The sequence below is a fragment of the Plectropomus leopardus genome, chromosome 21 (genome assembly GCF_008729295.1).
Source record: "Plectropomus leopardus isolate mb chromosome 21, YSFRI_Pleo_2.0, whole genome shotgun sequence".
Classification (NCBI taxonomy): domain Eukaryota; kingdom Metazoa; phylum Chordata; class Actinopteri; order Perciformes; family Serranidae; genus Plectropomus; species Plectropomus leopardus.
This window is the reverse complement of record NC_056483.1, coordinates 4408260-4428998: the sequence shown is the minus strand read 5'-3', so window position 1 is coordinate 4428998 and position 20739 is coordinate 4408260. Positions and strand designations below refer to the sequence as shown.

The following is a 20739-nucleotide window of genomic DNA, read 5'->3' as shown; positions in this document are numbered from 1 at the left end:
TGTGCCATAATTTAACGACAAAGTCAGCAGGCCTATTATCTTCATCCCTATTGATTTATTACAGAAATACAGAGGTGTTTTAATTGATTTTAAATCAGCATATTTCACATAAAGTTTTAAAGCCCATAAAGCGCGCAGATGTGTTTTGTATGTTGCAGGCTATAGGAACAGCCGTTTCTCCTTGCAGTGGTGTAATTAGCTTCCACCAAGATGGATGCTAATGACTGTAATTACCAGCAAAAGGGGGAAAAAGGAGCAACAAAGCGAGTGAAACACACAGAAAAACGTACCTTGAAGAGAGTCCAGCGGATAAAACCGGTGTTAGAGATGTTCCTGTGTTTGCGTCGCTGTTTGCTGAAGTCTCACTTTAGGTAAAAATGCCACGTTTTCAAAAATATAAACACAGACGAGTGTTGAAATGCGAGAGCACAGGGACAACATGCGTGTCTGAGAGAGGGCGGCGCCAGAGAGCCGCCGCGGGACCGAGCTGCGTTCAGGGGCTCCGCCACAGTCGGACTTCTCAAATCCATGTGAGAGACAGTGCTGGAAGAAGTACTCAGATCCTGAGTTTAACGCTTTAAAACCTGAGCAAATTGGTTTGATTTATTTCAACAAAAAAAAAAAAAAGGAAAAACATGCGAAGAAGCCGCAATAGGCAAGCAAGGAAGACATGACCCCAAACTTAGCAAGATTTCTATTTTTTAAAGTTTAAAAAAAAGAGTTTAAAAAAATAAAGTGCTTTAAAAAGCACTAGGCTATTATATATATTATATGTTCTAGGCTATTTGCTATTTGCTTTGCTTTAAAAAGCAAATAGCCTAGAACATATACATATTCTGTAGTATGATTTTAAATATGTCACTACGATAATAATTAATATTTTTTCCTATAAATTCTTTTGCTTTTTTCTTAAAAAAAATTCTAAATATATACTAACTTTTAAATTCTTTGTAACATTTCTTACAGAGATGCTTATTGCTTTTCCTCGTGTTTTTGAAAAAAAAAATCCCATTATGACACAGTGGTGGAACAAGTAATCCAAACTTGAATTTAACCCTTTTATACCTGAACAAATTGGTTTGATTTATTTTTTTTAAAAAACAGGTGAGAAAGCTGTAAGCAAAGAAAGAAGAAGAAATGACCCCAAAACTAGCAAGAAATTGTTTTGTTATTTTTAAAGTGTAAGAAAATTATCTGAAAAGTAGTAATAATTAAACAAAAAAAATACCAAGCATATAATGTCTTTTTAAAACATAGCCTAGAATATATATATATATTTAGCATAATTTTAAATATGTAACTATGATAATAATTATTAGTAATTTTTCCCTAGCTAAAAAAAGATGAAAATAAGATTTTCTAAATCTACTAACTTTTAAATATTTTTGTAACATTTCTCACAGAGATGCTTATTGCTTTTCCTCATGTTTTTGATTATGACAAAGTGAATTTGAACCTTTGAAACCCAACTAAATTGGTTTGAGTTCTTTCAAAAATATTGGAAGACAGCAATAAGCAAGGAAAGAAGAAATGACCAAAAATGAGAAAGAAATTGATTTTAAAAAAAAAGAAAAAAAAACCCAAAATATTAATAATAATTAAATAAAAAATTGACGAAGATTTTTTTTTTTAAAAACAACAAAAAGAAGACGCTTTTTTTTCTTCCCTAAAACTTTTCCCCTAGTTTTTAGAAAGTTAAAAAAATTAAAGTGCTTAAAAATATAGACTATGTATATTATTTTAATATTTTACATAATTTTCTTTAAAATGTACTTTTGCTTAGTCCTTCAGTTTATGTATCTGTATGCATTTTTGTAAATTGTCTTGATTTAATACAGACCGTAAAACTGTGTTGTTTACATTGGACAGCAACTAAATGCTTGATACAGTTGTAATGGAAATGAAATTGACAACTGCGTCATTGTGCATAAACACTGCAGAGGCAGTTGTTTTAAATATATAATAAAGTAACAATAACCAAAAAAAAGTAACGTTCTATACATTGAACACTGGCTTTTCTATTTAAATTATTTTTGTCAATTCCAGTATACTGATAATAAGTGAATAAATAAATAAAACCAGTGACACATTATGATCTTACAGGGAACTTTATTTGCAGTTTAACTAAAATTCTTTGGCTATAGAGGGACAAACACCTACAACTCCAGCCGATGCCCTGGTTCTCTTGCAAATCTACTCTGCTTGTTGCAAAATGTTTACAATAGTGGTACTTTTAACAAATCTCAGCTGCCTTAGACACACAAATGACACCAGACTGCCTAGATGTTATGTTTCTTCTCATATACCCTCTGGCCTACCTAAAACAGTAAACTTAGTATTATATATTAAACTGTGTTAGTCGCAAAATACAAAAAAATATATATATAACAAGGTGAGGTGTATTTGGATTTGTCAAGTTTTTCTAGATGTAGTGAAGGATAGAAATGTACTGTAAATCAATATATAGTTTCTTTCAATAAGCAAGTGATGAAATTTATAATCAGAAAATTCATAAAATCCTTTCACATAACATTGCATAACCTTCAACATACCCTCTATTATTCCTTCATGACAAACTTTCACATTTCTCCATTTAAAAGCACAAACTTTAAGCCACATGGAGTGATTGCATTAGTCCTAACAGCAGTGAACGGTCACTGGGTTTTGGGGGCGTGGAGGGTGAAAGATACAGAATAAAAATAAAAAAACAAAGAATTACTTGATCTAAAACAGCGTAATACTTGAACATGGTACTAATGTAACACCAGCGTCTCTTAACAGTGAATGCAGCAGCAGAAAGACTTTTTTTGCCAGTGTACAATCATGTTTACAATGTGATTATCCTTAAAAGCCTCACACCACCTCATCAAATCTCACTAATTGCATCAGTGTGACAACAGTTGGTTCCTGGAAATGTATAAATTTTGGTGCTTATTTGCAGTGACTAAAACTCACATATCACTGTGTAAATGCTGGTAAACGCATTCAGAGCCAAAGCTACAAATTGACTTAGAAACAGGCAGTAATTGACAGACACAGACGGATGAGTAAATCCACTTAAATGGCCTAATTAATGTCTGTAGAACAAGTTTAAAAACAGAGCCGCCTAGATTCACAGAGTTTGGACGAGAGACATGAATCAGGTTAATTATTCTATCACTTCCACCCTCCTGCTCCCTACATAATGTCACATGGAGACACTGAGTTAGTCTGTTAGACAGAAAACAGCAGCGTCCTCAGTATAAACACGCTCTGCTGTCTGTCCACGTCCGCCCGTCTAACTCTCCGGCGCTCAGTGGCAGATCGCCAGGAGGAGACGTTTAAAGTCGCCGCTGCACTCGTCCTTCAGCGCCTCCTTCAGAGACACGTCGTACTTCTCCAGGTACATGTCTTTGATGGTCTCTAAATCGTACTGTTGACAACAAAGACAAGAATCAAAAAACTATTAAAGAAAAAGCAATTGCGCCGTCTATAAGTCCATGAGTCAGAAATCTGCAGTAACGGGCTATCATTTATTTTTTTAGTTTTCCTTTTTTCAATCATCAAATCTGCTTTAATTTTACCCTTTTAACACATTGGGTTTTTTTTCTGTTTTTTTTCTCTCCCGTTGATCCATTAGTGCATTTACCTCAGAGCGACACACGATGATGCGAATGAGCGTGTCCTCGTCCGTGCCCGCTCCTTTCATGGCATCGTGCAGACGTCTGGCAAAGTAGAGCTGAGGGTTCTTAGCAACTCTCACTGAGGGAAGAAAGGAAAGCTTTTATTAAATTTAACTGCTGTTTGCCACCACACAGTCTGTTAATTCAACACTTTACCGAACCCGTGACATTGTTTATATATACACACATACTGTAGGAGTTATTATAGTCTACCCATATAATTTTGTGGGGTTTTCGATTTTAATGTGACCTAATAAATCACCTGGCTTGTTCTTTATGTCTTATCCTTCTTGGACAATATAACTGATATGAGGCCTGGATTTCGGTCCTAGACTGAGTATACTGTATTTCAATATTCAACAGTTTAATAGTAATGATAAAAATAATAAAAAAACAAATAAAATAACAAACAAATAATGCAAGATGCAGGACATAAAATGTCAATATAAAATAATACAAAAAATAGACCAAAAACAACAAAGGCAATAAAAGCGACAAAAATGACAAATACAAGGAAACAAAATAAATAAATCCTAAATAAAATATGTAAAAACTAAATAAATAAAAATAAGACATACTAACCAAGGGCTTTGTAGCATTTCTTCAGTGTCCCAGAGGTCTCACTCTCAATGGCATCCAGGATTTCAGTCCCAGAGAGCTACAGAGAAAAAATGAAAGGTTGAATCTGAGCACTGGCGATATCTTAAAGCGGTAATGCTTCATTTACAGAGTCATTCTAATCCTGTAATCAGAGATGTTCAGGGCATTTTAAAGGCCCACCTACTGAAGCACATTTCTGCCTGTGTGATGAAGTGAAAAAATGATCCTGTAAGTCATTAAAATGGAAAACAAAATAATGAGGTAGTGTCTCAAAATAATGAGTAACTTTCTCACACAAAAAAATAAAAGCAAAAGTTGGCTGCTTTCATGCATATGGCATAAATTTAAGATTGTGTATTTTTGTTTAATCTTGTAATTTCCAGCTCAGCTCCTACAGTACACTGAGTGAACAAAATTATTACATTCATACTGTTAGGTGCAAAAAATCCATTCAAACTGCAAGAGCCATCAAAGCATAAAAACATGCATTGTGTTATTTCTGGGTGTCATTCTGGGCTTTTGAATTGGTCATTTTTACTATTTTCCACCTAATTATGTTTTTTTTTTTTTTGTTTTGTTTTGTTTTTTACCATATATAACATATGTAGAAATTACATGCTATTTCCACTAAATGCACTGTCACAATCAATGTTACTGCAAATCAGTAACTTATCCCAGGCTGTGATAACCAAAAAATAAATAAATACATCTAAAAATCTACTCTGCATGTAGTATACTGAAAATAACTTTTTTTTTCATCTGAAAAACATAAGGGCATCATGATAAAAACCTTGCTTTTAAGGGGTTAAAATTCTAAAAAAAAAAAAAAAAAATTACTATTTGATATTTATGATTGGGACTCATATTGGTTAAAAAAATCACTCATTAAATTAGAAAAAATATGAATGTATTATATTTTTGAGCTTGATCTTGAAAAGTGCATTTTGTTGCCCAGGGCGATACCAGTGTGTGTAATATTTCAGGGGGCCCTGAGGGTTAAAGTAATGAGAAACATACTCAAAATAATGACCTACTTTGTTTCTCATTATTTTTAAGGCACCAACTTATTTTTTGAGACAGTTTCTCATTATTTTGAGATAACTAAGTCATTATTTTGGTAAAGTTTCTCATTATTTTGAGCTACTACCTCATTATTTTGAGAAAGTTACTTATTCTAATGACTTACAGGATGTTTTTTCCTTCCATCACATTGGTAGAAATGGGCTCCCATAAGCAAGAAAGCTTAAATATATCTGTCTGCATGTTCATGAGAACCAGCAGCTGAAGATGAAATGTGGGGTCATATACACTGATATGTAATATTACTGCAGCTATCTCTGGACACTGACACTGAAACCTACCTGCTCATATATCTTAAAGGTGGCCTGTAGCTGCAGGTAATTTCTGGAGGCCAGGATGTAGCTGAACGTGGACTCGTCTGTCCCAAAGCAACCCTCACCAGCCTGCATCAGTAAACATCAACACTGTTTAGAATTAATCAAACAATGAGGTGATCATGAATTTAGTATTAACCCTTTGAAACCTGAGCAAATTGGTTTGATTTATAAAAAAAAAAGGAAGAAGGCAACGAGCAACCTTGTAAGACATGTCACAACAATTAGCAAAGAAATTAGTAATAAAAAAAAAGTTACAAAGAAATACCTGAAAATAAATCATTTACCATAATATTATTTTAAATTTAACATTGATATATTTATAAATACAGCTTTATGGAAATCGTTTCCATTTTTCGGGGAAAAATTTTTAAACAAATCTTTTGGCTATTTTCTTGTCACTTTTTACTAAATTCTTGCAATTTGTGGGACATTTTTTACCAAGCTGGTCATTGCTTTTGTTGGAGTCAAAAACCAATTTGCTCAGGTTTGCTCAAGGTGCTTGAATGAAGCACAGGGGAACTGATGTCGATCCAGAGTTGAAAGGGTTAAAGAAGGATTACCTCAAACAGGCAGGCAGCGTCTGATTCAGCCAGTTCCTCGTCCACCTCGTAACTCTCATCTCTGTTTCCCTGCAGGACAAAGAGCAAGATGACTTTTGCTGTGGAGTGAGGCCTTTAAGTCAGACTGAAGCAACTGTATCTGGCCCCCGCTTTACTCATGAGAGAGTGTCTGGACTGTGGCCAGTGTGTGTGTGTGTGTGTGTGTGTGTGTGTGTGTGTGTGTGTGTGTGTAATGACTAGGCACAAGCAGACTGAGATCCATTTCAGTCCCACAGCAGACTGGAGGAATCCAGTTACTCCAGTGGAGTAGAAACTCGGGGCCACGTACCTGCATCAGAGCCATGAGCAGGTTTCTAACGTCCCCGCTTGTGTCTCCCTCGATATCTGCTTCAAGATCGCGCTCATGCACTGAAATGTAAACACAAAAAAGGTCAAATAAAACGAAAAGCCATTCTGTTTATTTTACGTCTAAAGTATTTTAAGTGGAAGTCCACCCTGAGATACTCTTGTATAACATGTTGAAGTACAAGTTTTTTGGTGTTCCAGTATTTTTAACCAAAGTTAATAATTATCCTACTTTTCAAAGTTCGATTTGAGTCCTGTGACCTTTTAAATCCTAGATCGACATCACTTTTTTTGTGCTGCTTTCAGACACTTTTCACAGGTAATTCAATTCTAAAAACCCAGAGCAAACTGGTTTGATTTTTTTTTTAACAAACAAATGGGGAAAAAGGGAATGAGCAACTTGGCAAGAAATATTCTGCAAATTGCAAGAAATTAGTAGACCTAGAAAATGATTTTTTTAAAAACTAGGGGAAAAAGAGCTAGGGAAACTATATTTAAAATGATCATAATTTGATATTTAAATATTAGGTTACAGAATTATATTACATTTTTAAGCACCTTTTACAGATCATTTCCTTGTTTATTTAATTTCTATTTTTATTTTGTTGTTGGGTTTTTTGCTTTATTTTTCTTATTACTAATTTTCATGTAATTTTCTTGTACTTTTTACAATTTTTTTTGTTAATTTTGAGATAATTTCGTCATTTGTTGCTCATTGCCTTCTTCTAATGTTTTTGAAAGAAATCAAGAAAATTTGCTCTGGTTTCAAAGTTAAGCACAGAAGTATAGAATTATAATGTTCTGCAAATTGCAAGAAATTATCAGATTTACTATATATTTATAATTATCATAATTATGTTTTTAAATTATGGTGGTACAGATTTATTATTAGTTATTTTAAAGCACTTTTTTTCTAACCCCCCTAGTTTCTTGGTTATTTTCTTGTGTTTTTTTTTTGCTAATTTTTTGCTAATTTGGGGGTTATTTCTTCTTAAGTTTCTCATTGCCTTATCACGTTTTTGAAAGAAATCAAGCCAAGGGCACTGGTGCATATGTTCAATGTCTAAAATGTGGTATTTGCACTGTAATACCTACTCCGACCTTCTGAAAACTTGCTTCCAACAAAATAACTGATACTAAATTTCATTAATATGAAACTAAAACTAAACATTTTTAGACAATAAAGTCTACGCTGAAGCAGGCAAACCCACATTGAAAACTAACTGCAACTAAACTGAATTTAAAAACTAAGAATAGAAACTAACGATATACACAAAACTTTAATAACTCTGCCAAAAATCTGATAAGCTAACTTAGATTGTGCAAGCACTGGCACCTCAAGTATCTTTGCGCCAGTCATTTACACACTCATTCAATTATTAACTTTTTACAAATAAGGCCTTACCAGTGAGTGACAGTGAGAAAATATTATATTTGGAATATATTTTGGAATAATTTTAGCATTCATTCCACACATGGCTAATGTCCCTGGAGTCATGCTAAGGAAGACGTTGGTATATAATCATCTATCAGTGAGTATGATAGTAAACAGGATGGGCCTTGACCAAACACAGCATGACTGTAGATTACATGGCTAAAGGGACAGGAATAGTACAGTATGTCATACATCCAAATGAGTCACCCTGAGCCATTTCCTCCAGCGTTTCTAATACACGGAAGGGAAATAGTGTCATTAATAACATAGTGGGATGAGAGGTTTAACAACTGCACGGCATGATTTTATGCCAAATAAGAAACTGATAACAACAATATGGATGGAAAGGAAGAAGGGGTAGACGCCAAGTAAAAAAGATTTTGTAAATGGCTTACCTTGAAAGTAGCATTCCTTGAACATGGCAATGTCCTGTGGTAAACAATTAACAGTTAGGATATTCTACATTACAAAATATAAAAGGTATTTGTTTCAATGCCAGTGACAAAAGCATCTGAAATGGCACAGAAATACATTATATTTAAACAGGCAAAAACACTGAATAGAGCAATTTCACATTACTAATCAGTGTTTTTCCTATACTGTCACAGACAGGCCACTAATCCCCTACCTGCTAATGTGTGTTCACCTTTTTTCTGACCCAAATGTTCAGGTAGGTTTGAACAGGAGCTGAATTATGTGCAAAGAGGTCTTTCTCTCCAAAATAAACTGAGATTTAAACAGGTAAACACACTGAATAAAGCAGTTTCAGCTGTTTTTTTTCCTCAGAGGGGCTGCTAACTAGAGTGGCCGATGAAAAAAAACACAAAAAAAGTGAATGGCTATTGGTTTGTCCACTCTGGGTTACTGGAGAGACATAGTGGTGCAACATGGACAAAGACCCACTCTCTATGTCGATATGAACTGCTCATTCTAAGGAAAGAAAAACATGACGATTCTGTTTTTTCAGGTGATTATACGCTAAAGAAATCATACTAATTACATTATGTTCCATTTCTGCGAATATATCTGTCTAAATCCTACACACTGGTCATTTGAACTTAATCGATGCTGTTAGATTTGTGACTGACAGCGTTGGTGGCGGTGCAGAGGATCTCCACCAGGACGTCTTCATCAGTGCCTGCTCCCTTCATGGCCTTCCTCAGCTCCTTCACAGCGAAGATGACGGGCGGGTCCAGCATGGCGAGGATGGCGTTCTCAAAGTTCCCCGACAGCTCGCTCTTCAACACATCCACCAACTCCTATCACAGGGAATCCAATTGTGATTAGTGATGGAAAAGCATGGAATATATATGAAATTAGATTAATATTAATTTTTATGGAAAGTGTATTACTGAACGACACTCACATCATCATACTTTTCAAAATAGGCGTGTTTAATTTCCTGTCGCTGAGCTGAGCAGCGGTTTGCCAGGATGTCAATGATGGCCTGCTCATCAGTTCCTGCAGCGAAGACAAAACAAAAACAGATGAACAAAAACAATAAAACAACATAATATGCAAGATGTACTAGAATTTCAGTGAATAGTTTTCAAACTTACCAAATCCTTTGCAGGCTTTGCGGATGGCCTTAATGTCAGCCACGACATTAAAATCATCGTAGGGCACAATAGTGGGCTGAGAGAATAAAAGATTGATATGTTGATGACAAAAGAGCTAAAAACAGCTTCCTATAATACTCAGATTACTATGCTGTGTAAGTTAATGAAGTTCAGTTGGGTTCATGATAGCGATGCAGGAGCAGCTGGCAGATGGGGGAGGGGAGGACACAATGCTTGAGTTGAGGGAATTCGGGGCCAGAAGTCTTTAAACAAACTTGTGGGCGGCTGCATGAAAAAGTGACCAAAGTGCGGCCCAGACACCAACAGGGCAACTCTAGAAAACTATATACCATCCCCAACAATAAAGAAGAGTTTAAAGCCACTTCACTTTTCTCACCAATGACAGAAAGAATGTTTAGTAAATCAGTAACTGTATATATATATATATATATATAATATATATATATATATATATATTAAATACACAGTGGGGTCTTTTAACAAAAAAAGAAGAAAAGGATTTTTGTTTTTTTAGCTCCAAGGAAATAAGAAGGTGCAAATGAAATACAGCCTATTGCTTTTTTTCTTTGAGAGGACATTAAAGGGTTAAAGCAGCACTTTCCTTATAGTTAAACATTAAATAAAGCTATTTTAAGTTATTATTAAATGTTTTTTTTCAGTGTCCATTGATGTAACTATAGTTGTCAGTGAAGTAAAACAATAAACAAGTGAGCACAAATGCACAAAAAACACAGAAATCTGACTAAAATCGGCTGGCACCCTCCCCCATCTTTACATTTCTGCACTGTTTACCTAAACACACACACGCACGCACACACACAGGGCCCCACTCATTCATCCGCACGCACACATCTAACGGAGCCGTGATGAATTCCGCAGGGGAGTGGCCCTTTTCCTCTGCGTAAACCAGACACGACTGTCTGTCACACGGTGTCATTGGCGACGTTTACATTTAAAGAAACACCAAATATTGTGATTATGACACCAGTACTTCCAGTTCTAACTGGAATAAAGAAGAGATTAATCTGGTTTACATGATGTGCGCAGATTGACGGCGAATAGAGGCAATGCGGAGCAAGCCAGGATGCAGAATCAGCACTAAATACAAGATTTTAAGAGGAATAACCAACGAAATCTATTATCTTTTTAAAATTCAATTCTTGATCCTATTCGCCAAACCGTTACTCTGTCGCTCACAGTTAAAGCAGCAGACTGCTGAGAGTTTAAAGATTTTCTGTTTTTATAACCAGCGCGACTAAAGCGATCTGTTTCAGTGGTACCTACTTGACAGTTGCCCATTTTTTTAGGATGTTTTTTTTCCGGCTGCAGCTGGTTATCTGTTGGGGTATAAAAAAAAGTGGTAGAGTAGTTTGAGACACTTGTCCTCCTCCTCCTGAGTCAAGCTGCGGCCCAGAGTAGCGCAGACCAGCGTGTGACGTCACCACGGACTCGCTGCGCCGTCGCGTTAACCATTTACATCCTCAACCACTGTGCGGTCACATGCCGCATTTAGTGAGAACTACGCTGTCACTGGCACTGATACTGTCATCTTTTACAGTAAAATAAAGCACTGTACTTTCAGAGTATAATACTCCCCTGTAAATGACTCTGCGTCCAATTATTTTGCATAGAAATAGAACATTTCTTTAAAACATTGACTGGTTTAAGCGTTCAACTACAAAAAAGTAATATTTTTTATGATAAAATGGACTTGATCGTTGAGAAAAAAAAAATTATGAATCTATTTATTTTTTATGAGCTAAGAAAGCACTTGAAAACACTTGTAAAGTTTTAAATACTTTATATTTGATACTTTGGTTAAATACCACTTATGTATATAGTTGTATATAGTTTGTCCTGCTTATATTTATTATGTTTATTATGTTTGCAGTGTATGAACTATGAACTGCATATATATATATATATATATATACATATATATATATATTTTATATATATGTATATAGTTTGTCCTGCTTTATTATGTATTGTTTGCAGTGTATAAATTATATATATATATATATATGTATATAATATATATATATATATATATATATATATATATATATATATATATATATATATATATATATATATATATATATATATGCAGTATCTTCTACTACTATATACATATAAATTCACATAGTAATAGAAAGTATAGAAAGTAGAACTAATAGAAAGTTCTAACTTGCTGAATAGTTTCTCTTCTTCTAGTGCACAATATTTGCATGCGACAACAATGACCCCAAAGGTACAAACTTACAGCTCCACAGTATAATTACCAGACTCGGACTCCAACCACTGGTATTTCACTGTGCCTGCATCATAATTACTCCCCCACTGAGGGGCAGAGCTGCTGCTGTCCTCTGCAATAACGGCCTTTAGCCTATGAAACTAAATACGCACAGCATCTGAGTAAAAACTGCCAATTAAGAGTTTGCTGGCGTCATGAACAAAGCTGTGCAATTACAGGGCGATGATTCATCTCTCTCCTCTTTATAATTATGTGGAAATTACCAGGAGGATCAATCAGGGACTTTCTGGACTAATAATTCCAAAGTATCAAAGTTAGTTATTCAAACAAAGTAGCTGTTTTACCGCAGGATAAATCACATGCGCCAATTACAGTAACAACTTAATAAGTAGGATTTAAATCTGCAGGAAACATTTTCTCTGACCTGTGTAGGCTGATGTTAAATCAAACTCTGTGCACTTAAACTTTCCAGAAAAGCAGAATCAAACAACTGTCGTTCTTAATTAAAAGTTTTAAATCGGCTTCAATCATGCAGCTCAGTTGTTGATCAACTTGTCCAGTAATCTCATGGTTTCTGATATGACTCCCAGGACTTTAAAAAAGAATTTAAGTTTTTCTTTTTTTTTTTTTTTTTTTTTTTTGAAACGTGGTAATTTGCTTTCTTGCTAAGAGTTATGCTCATTTATCAGTGGTGGAATGTCACTAAGTACATTTACTTAAGTACTGTACTTACATTTCAGGTACTTTTACTTTACTTGAGTCTTTCTTTTCATGCCACTTTATGATTTCACTGCTTTTAGCTTTAGATACACGTTACTTTACAAGATTTTTGCATAAAAAAGAGGAAAATATGAGGTTTTGTTATAAATTAAACTTCCGTGTAGTTTATACATGTGCATTAGATCAATTAGCTAGTCAGCTGACAGAACATTAAATGGAAATTATTTTGACAAACATTCAAGTAATTTTCCATTTTTTAATAGCTATTCTTTTTTAAATAATTTTGAATTTCTGCTGTGGTTTTTTTTTAATTTTTTAATTTTTCTGCTTTGGGGTTTTTTTTTTTGTTTTTTTTTTTGCTTTTAATACTTTACTACATTTTATCGACTATACTAAACTGAGAAAAGCCAGTTGATAGAATATTAATTGGAACTCATCTGATAAATATTCAAGTAATTTTCATTGTTTTTTTGGTTATATTTTTTTTCTCAATTGTACTTAATTTTACATGATGTCAATTTCACAGTAAGACTTTTATTTGCAGCAGAGTGTTTTCATAGTGTGGTATTAGTACTTTTACCTTCGTAAAAGAACTGAATGCTTCCTCCACCGCTAGTTAGCTTGTAAACCTGATTACCTCTGTGAAGAGGTCGACTGCCAGACATAATTTTTGCACTCTGGCCTGGACAGAGATGATTTATAAAACTGAGGTTGTTTAGACAGAATTATTTTATAAAACAGGGAAAATTTTCAAAATCTCTGTATAATGTAAACAGGGATTAAAAGTCAGGATATTTTCTCCTCTTCTGCTGCTTTGATTTTATCCCTAATTATTTCAATCTGTCTTTCTGAGTACCCCAGCTTTCTGAGAGTATAGCACTAAACTTAAATACTGATTCCCCTTTTATAAAAACTTGAGAGTCCGTTGTTGGTATGTAAAGTGGAAACTGTTGCTGCTGCAGGCACCTGTTCATGCAGCAACACATGCAGCTGTAAACAGAAAGCTCACTGTGCTGTCGAGTTGTTAATTTTTTGTAGTGGAGTTGTAATTTTCATGTTTTTGTTCTCTCAGTCTGACTTTATTTACTTTTCCGCAATCAAAATCTGCTGCTGAAAAAGCCCAAAATCTCAATGGCGGCAAAAACATCCCCTGAAGAAAAAAAGTCAGAGTACCCTTGCCCGGCTGCTCTGTGGCTCTCTCAGTTTGGGGACGTTGTGGTCTTCATGTCACAAGCAGCGGAAAGGGGTCCCACTGAAGCCTTTATCACGGATCTGGAAAACAAAGACAGCATTCAGGAGCGCCAGCCAGAGAAACGGCAGTAATGTGATGCTGGCCCGGGACCCAGACTCATGTTTAGACCTCAAACACAGCTCGTGAGAGTCGGACCGGCTCCTACTGTTAAGAACCACAGACGGAGGTTTGGGTTTCAGCCGCTACGAGACAAATGTGATGTGTTGAGAGGAGGCCAGGGTGGAGTTTTACTTAGAAAAACATTTTTGGGGCAGCAAAGCTCTGCAGGAAGCTCAATTAAAGCCTGTTGCATGTTTGTATAAGCAAGCCTTAAAATAATGGAAATTAAAAAACGTGAGATGGCATCACTGTCACATATTAAAGCAGTACAACAGGCTCAGTTTTGATAATTTCCTAAAATTCTAATCCCTTAAACAGATTTTTAAATGCCTTCAAAATTTAGCGCTGGATATATTTTATGCAAATTTATTAGTAGGCGAAATAGTTGCAGGAACACCAGGGGCACAGCAAGCAGCAACTGTAAAATCTTACGTCATAAGACCTCTTAGCTCTAACAAACGTGTTAAAGGTTGGCTGAGCTAAAATCAGAGATGCAAGCATTTTTAACTATTTTATAATGTCTTACAGTTGAGTGTTGTAAGGTAATGTAACATGGATATTTCTGACTTTTTTCACACTGCAACTGTATGTTGCAATTCTGTCATATCGATGTTTATATTAACCTTTTTTTTTAACCATTACTGTTATTGTATGAACACTATTTCATTGTAACCTTGATATCTTGTAATTTTTTCTTCTTTTTCTTTACTAAAAGCCTAACTAGGAAAAGGATTTAGAAAGAAGCAATAGCTATAATTGCTATATGTAAAACATCAGTTACTTCAGCTTGTTTGTAACAGGCTGAAGCTGTACTATGCTAAAATAAAATAAAATAAAATAAAAGTATTAAGCAGAGCAACCACAGTCGATTATTCACTGTATCTCTTTTTTTTGTCATTGTGCAGAACAGTGTGCTGCTGCTTTTATCCAACATAACTACAGAGGCAACACTGTTCATTACAGCACAACAATCCTCGTTTGTTAGAGATTTGCGTCGCTGCAGACTCTATTTCAGTTTCTTTCTTGTGATCAGGAGACTTTCCGAGTACACTAAGCTTTTGTTGTATGGAACAATGCTCAGGCTGATAAACGGTGCATTGTTTACCTGCTCCTGGGGTAAAATCCCGGCCGTGTCGAGGCTTCTGGTCCGTTTCATTGTGCCCAGGTGGTAGTTCGGAGCGCCACATCCCGGCATCCCCCAAATGGAGTGCTGCATGGTCTCATTGTGCTGCAGACGGCAGGAGAATTGTGACCCATTAGTCAACATATAAGTAATCTACCACTGATTTTATTGTGAAAAAACAGAGGCCTAATCCATCCTTTTTGTTATGAAATAACTAACCTTTAGCTCGTCAGCAAGGGTTTTTACTTCTCTCCCTCTCTATCTGTTGTTTCCTCTCCTTCACCTGCAGCCAAAGCTCTCTGTCATACTGACTTTTGTTTCCCTAAAGAAACACAAGTCACACTTTATGATAAACGTCATTAATACATCGTAAATCGATATTTAATTTCACTTTTGTTAGTAGTTAGTTACTGATTTTAAACATTTTGCAAGTTATAAAACATAAAAAACTATATATAATATTAATAATAATGATAATCTATGAATTATGAGGTTCTATCTACTTTCTGACAAGTTTTAAGATATTTAGGCTTAAAGTTTTGCCATTCCAAATAACAAAAGTCATATTATTCTTTTTATTATCTAAATTTAAAAAAATCTAAAAATGCATACAACTTAAAAAAAAGAAAAAAATGAATAACTCTCACATTAACTTATGTTTACAAATTATTAGTAATGCTACATTCATGATACTTTTTTTCCATTTATTGATACACAGATTAGAGCATTTTATATGCTATATTTAGTTTAGTTTATTTACTATCGTTTATTTAGTTTTTGTTAATGATTAATAATCGGTTTGTAAAATCCATGTATAAACATTATGTGGATGTCTATTATAAAGTTGCAAATGATAATTACACTACGTTAACAAATGGTTGATAAATACTGTGCAGTGAAACTATAAACATTGCAACTTATTAACAGCTAACCAAAATGTTATGTGTGCAACAATAATCTGTGAAAATACCATGAATTATAAAAAATAATAATATATAATAAAATATAATATAATAACGTACATTTTGTTATTTTTAACAGTGAAAGAACTATCAATTCAAGTTTAACTTGCTACTTATTAATGATGGTTATACTAAAATGCTGCCAAAATACATGAAACCACTGTGACACTGGACCACTGTTACAAAAAGTTTAGATGCAATATGACCTCTCTGTTGATGTTACACTGACTCCTCTTCAGTCGCTGATCTTCATGTTGTCTGGCAGCTGTTAGTGAAGCTTTCCCCTACAAAAAAGGGTTTTATTATGAACAAGTTAAAAAATAACTTCTAAATATGGATCAACAGCTCTATCTAGTGGTCATATTCTCTATCTACAGCTTAAAATAAGAGTTTAAATAAGGCATTTTATGGAAGACAACAAAATCAACCAGTGTATGAACAAACTAAGATTTTACCTGTAGTTTCCCCCTTAAGGACAGAAAAAAATTAACATGGCGGCAGTTTGGTACATTTGCTATAAACATACGGTGATGGATGCATGAAGTGAAGCGCTCCGTCTGGAGTCGTCGCTCCTCGCCACACTGACAGCCCCTTTGAGCGTTAATAACGGCAGAGGAGCTGAGGAACAAAAATAAACAGAAAACAGTTAAATTCAAACGCAGTGGCATGATATCAGGCATCACTTATGTCTGGACTAGTATTATATTTTGAGCAGTTTTATTTGGTATTTTGATAAATATTGAAGCATTTTGAAGTTGTCACATTGGACACTATGACAATTATTTCCCTTTTTTAATATATTTTGTACATTTAATGATGACAATAATTACTTACAGCCATAATAGCATCCATTGTTTTTACTACAGGATTCTGATCCATGCACTTTTATAATACTTTCTTTGTCCTCCTCTTTTTTTTTGCTATCTTGTGAAATCTGAGCCCTTTCTGTCTAAAAGACATGATTTGAGCATAAATTGCTCTTCAGTGAAATATATTTCAAATTCCAAACCTTAATAGCAAGGCCCAGAGTAAGCGGGCCTGCATAACATAAATCAATAAATCTATTTTGTAACCCAGACAGTCTTCTCTGCTGAAAGAAAAAAAGCCTTTCTATGAGTTATCCATTTAGCTCCCACTGTAGTGAAGCCCACTCATAATAAGTTGTACTATCAGGCTGAGTCATGTTCACTCTCAGGCTGCTTGTACTTCCCCATGAGTGGAGGTGTGTGTGTGTGTGTGTGTGTGTGTGTGTGTGTGTGTGTGTGGTTGTACTATCAGACAGTCTGAGCCTTAACTAATTCACTGCTTCTGTAATGTGGATTTAATCTCATCGCTGTTCTGCTTTGGTCATAAACACCTCTTTTCTTTATTTAAAATTAAAACACAAACCAAATATAACACAAAAAAGTATTTTCTGCATGACACTTATTGTATATTTGTTATGTTTTCACTGTTTCATCTGTCCTAAGATTGCATTCTCCATTAGTAATGTTTGTTTTTTTTCTCATCCTTGTACTGCTGGGTACAGTTTTAGGGCCACATTGAGGAAAACATTTAAGACTTTGAGAATAAAGCTGTAATATTATGAGAAAAACCTTGTAATATTGTGGAAATAGAGTAAAAAGTTGTAATTTTATGAGAATAAACTTGTAATATTAGGAGAATAAAGCTGTAATTTTATGAGAAAGGGGATATTATATTATGGAAATAAACACATTGCCAGCAAGCTACTAAACAAGCAAGGGAAGCCTCTTGGCAACGGGGGACCACACACACACACACACACACACACACACACACACACACAAATTGTAATGTATATTGTGCTCATTTTGGGATGATGTGTTGTTTAGTTGCTTGTTGGCTTCTCCAAAGTCTAATAAGTGGGATTTTCATCTACATCTACAATTTCATGCCAACTGGTCAAATTTCAACTGCTGATGAAGATCAAGTGTAATGATCAAAAGCACCACGATAAGCTACACAATGAGGCTTTAGCTGAGGCCTTAACTGTTGCCAAAACATTGGTCAAGGTTGTCCACATATTTTTGGCCACATATTGTGCATTTACTTGCTCGCATCACACTTGTTTTACTGCTTTCTGATGCCTTTAACTTGCAGCAAAGTTTCATTTTTGTCCCGTTTGTCCCCGTGTCATCTCATCTTTTGAGTATCATGAAACATCATCTCTCTCTCACACACACACTTACATACACACACACACACACACACACCCTGTGATTCATGTATTTCCAGCACAAATGATTGAGAGTGAATGACTAAGAGTGTGTGAATGATCTCACATCTCAAAGCGACCGCCTCGTTCCCGCCACTCAGCTGCCTGCATGTTACCTGGAGGCAGAGACAGCCAACATAAAGCACAGTTACCTTCTGGAAATTGCTATAATTGAGTGATTAAGACCGATGACGTCAAATGAAAGCCCATTTTTCCTCTTTTCTCTTTTTTTTTTACTGAATGAGCGCTCACTTAGCCTTCATTCACACATGTCGGTATGACTGTGACTCACCAGCGTCCTGGCCTTGGGCTTTGTGCTCGGCATCTGTGTTTGTGCTGCTGCAGTCGCTGGTGAAAGACTGAGTGGTGATGGTGAGTCAAAAAGGCCGTTTTTGCACCTCAAATCAAAAACAAATTGGATTATTAGATGAGTGGACCTGCCTTTGTCCTTTTGTGATGATTCTGCTTTTGCAACAACAGCGCCGGGGTCATAATCACTCTCGTGTTCATCGTCACTGATGATGAGCCTTGAATTCATCATTCACTGAGCTCTGTTTCAAGTACATCTCTGAACAACTCACACGCAGGCTTCACTGTCCTCGCAAAAACACGAAGAAAGACGGATTGACATTTCAGGTTTGGATGTTTTCAACCCAAACGTCAACTCAACCCTCTCGTCGTGGGACTCCTCGCCTTTCACCTCCATATTTCTCCTGCCCTGTGGAAATCACATGGATCCTCAAAACACCTTAAACACTAAAAGACTGAGAAAATTGTCTTGACTTCTTTCAAAAATATGTAAAGAAGGTAATAAGTAACAAAATAAATGACAGACATTCGTAAATAAAGAAATTTAAAAAATAAATGAATAAAAAAAACAAATAAGTAAATAGTAAGGGAAAAATGCCTAAAAATTAGCGTAAATAAACAAATGAATTTAAAAAATTGGCCTTTTTTTCCAATTTTGAAAGAAAAAAAGGGCCTTTTTAATTTATTTTTAGCGGAGATAATAAATAATCTTAATAAATCAACAAAAACGGCACCATACATCACAGCCAGAAACTGTAAAAATAAAAATTATCATTGGATTTTAAAATCTCTTGTGGTCCCTGAACACATTATGTATTATTTTACAATTGCAAACAAACAGTGCAAACAAGATCTGGAAAAAGTGCTAGAAAATTATAAAAATTCTGTAACATAACTATAATTATAAATATAGTTTTTCCCTATTTTTCTCCTGTTTTCCTGAAACTCTACTCTGCTCTACCCTTAAATTAAAAAAAATCAATAAAATCAAACAAATTTGCTCTAAGTTCAAAGGTTTAAATACTTTTGAAAAGAGGCTGAAAAAGAAAGTGATGTCTCTCTGGGTTTTAAAGAGTTAAACTGGGATCAGAGTCAGGCAACAATGCAGTAAATATTTGCGGAGAAAAAGCTTATTGTGGGTTTTTTTCCCTCCTTCTCTAGCTTGAAATGTCATCTGACACTTGAAGGTCAGTAAACACTTTTTGTTGAAAAACTGAACAAAGAAACATTTTGGAGGGAATAAATATGAATATGGTTGTTTCTCTGAGAAAATAAGTGACAGAGGAAGATGACATGACATGAAAACAAAAAGAAAATAAACATATATGCAGAGACATGAGCCAGTAGCTTACAAATATACAAACCATTGATCCAAGTGGGCGCTGAGGAAAATGTGACAGTGACTTATCATCACATCGCATTGTCTTCCTGATAAATAGATAGACAGACAGATAGATAGATTACTACAATAGTAGACTAATAGTTTCAACACTAGCAGTTTCAGCCCTATACAATGAATTTAACCCTTTGAAACTCTGGCAACTGGTTTTATTTCTTTCTAAAACATGGAGGAAAAAGTCAATAATTAACTAACTTAATAAAGAAATGTCCCACAAATTGCAAGAAATTAGTAAAAGGTGACTAAGAAACCCACAAAAAATCCTGGAAAATAGTTTTAAAAGAGAGGGAAGTATTATTAGAAAAGTAGCCAAAAAAATAGGGAAATGTCCAGTAAACCATGTTTATAATTCTGATATTTTTATATTTAAAAGTGTTATAGAAATAAAACATATAAAAATAACCATATAAATATATAAACTTATCAAGCACACATTTTCTTGTTTGATTGTTTTATTTTATTTATTTATTTATTTATTTTGCTCATTTACGTGTCATTTTCTTGTAACTACTTATTTCATGATTTTTTGCTTATTTTGGGATTATTTGTTGTTAAGTTGCTTGTTGGCTTTTCCCCGTGTTTTTCGAAAGAATTACAGTCAATTCGCTCAGTTTACAAAGGGTTAAATAGTCAATTGATGCACTTTTTGCGAAATTTAACCTGCATTTTGGCTCTGTTTTAGCCGGTATTTTGTAGTTTCCTGTTGCACGTGACTTAGGTCTCCGAAAACACAAATTTCGTTTAAGTCAATGTTTTAAATACAGACATTTGGGTATAAAAGACCTAAAACACTCACAAACGTC

General features: G+C 34.7%; 1 protein-coding gene and 1 long non-coding RNA gene across 2 annotated transcripts; both read right to left on the bottom strand.

The window, feature by feature from the left end:
- Positions 1-2092: 2092 nt before the first annotated feature.
- anxa13 (annexin A13) lies at positions 2093-11027 on the bottom strand. The gene is made up of 11 exons (XM_042510328.1): positions 10864-11027; positions 9559-9634; positions 9366-9460; positions 9088-9258; positions 8395-8428; positions 6548-6627; positions 6220-6288; positions 5624-5725; positions 4245-4320; positions 3629-3741; positions 2093-3412 (listed from the first exon to the last, which is right to left on the bottom strand). The coding sequence occupies exons 1-11, from the start codon at positions 10876-10878 to the stop codon at positions 3293-3295; spliced, it is 951 nt and encodes a 316-aa protein (XP_042366262.1). The 5' UTR covers positions 10879-11027; the 3' UTR covers positions 2093-3292.
- A 2708-nt stretch (positions 11028-13735) lies between these two features.
- Positions 13736-15270, bottom strand: LOC121960367. The gene is made up of 3 exons (XR_006106973.1): positions 15250-15270; positions 15013-15135; positions 13736-13828 (listed from the first exon to the last, which is right to left on the bottom strand). It is a non-coding gene; the product is annotated as an uncharacterized LOC121960367 (long non-coding RNA).
- Positions 15271-20739: the final 5469 nt, after the last annotated feature.

What these genes read in the sequence shown, in the direction of transcription:
- anxa13 (XM_042510328.1), bottom strand. An exon ending in CCTTTAAGATATATGAGCAG is followed by an intron (nt 4,321 to 5,623) that starts GTAGGTTTCAGT and finishes TTTTCTCTGTAG; the next exon opens with CTCTCTGGGACTGAAATCCT. An exon ending in GAAATGCTACAAAGCCCTTG is followed by an intron (nt 3,742 to 4,244) that starts GTTAGTATGTCT and finishes TTCTTCCCTCAG; the next exon opens with TGAGAGTTGCTAAGAACCCT.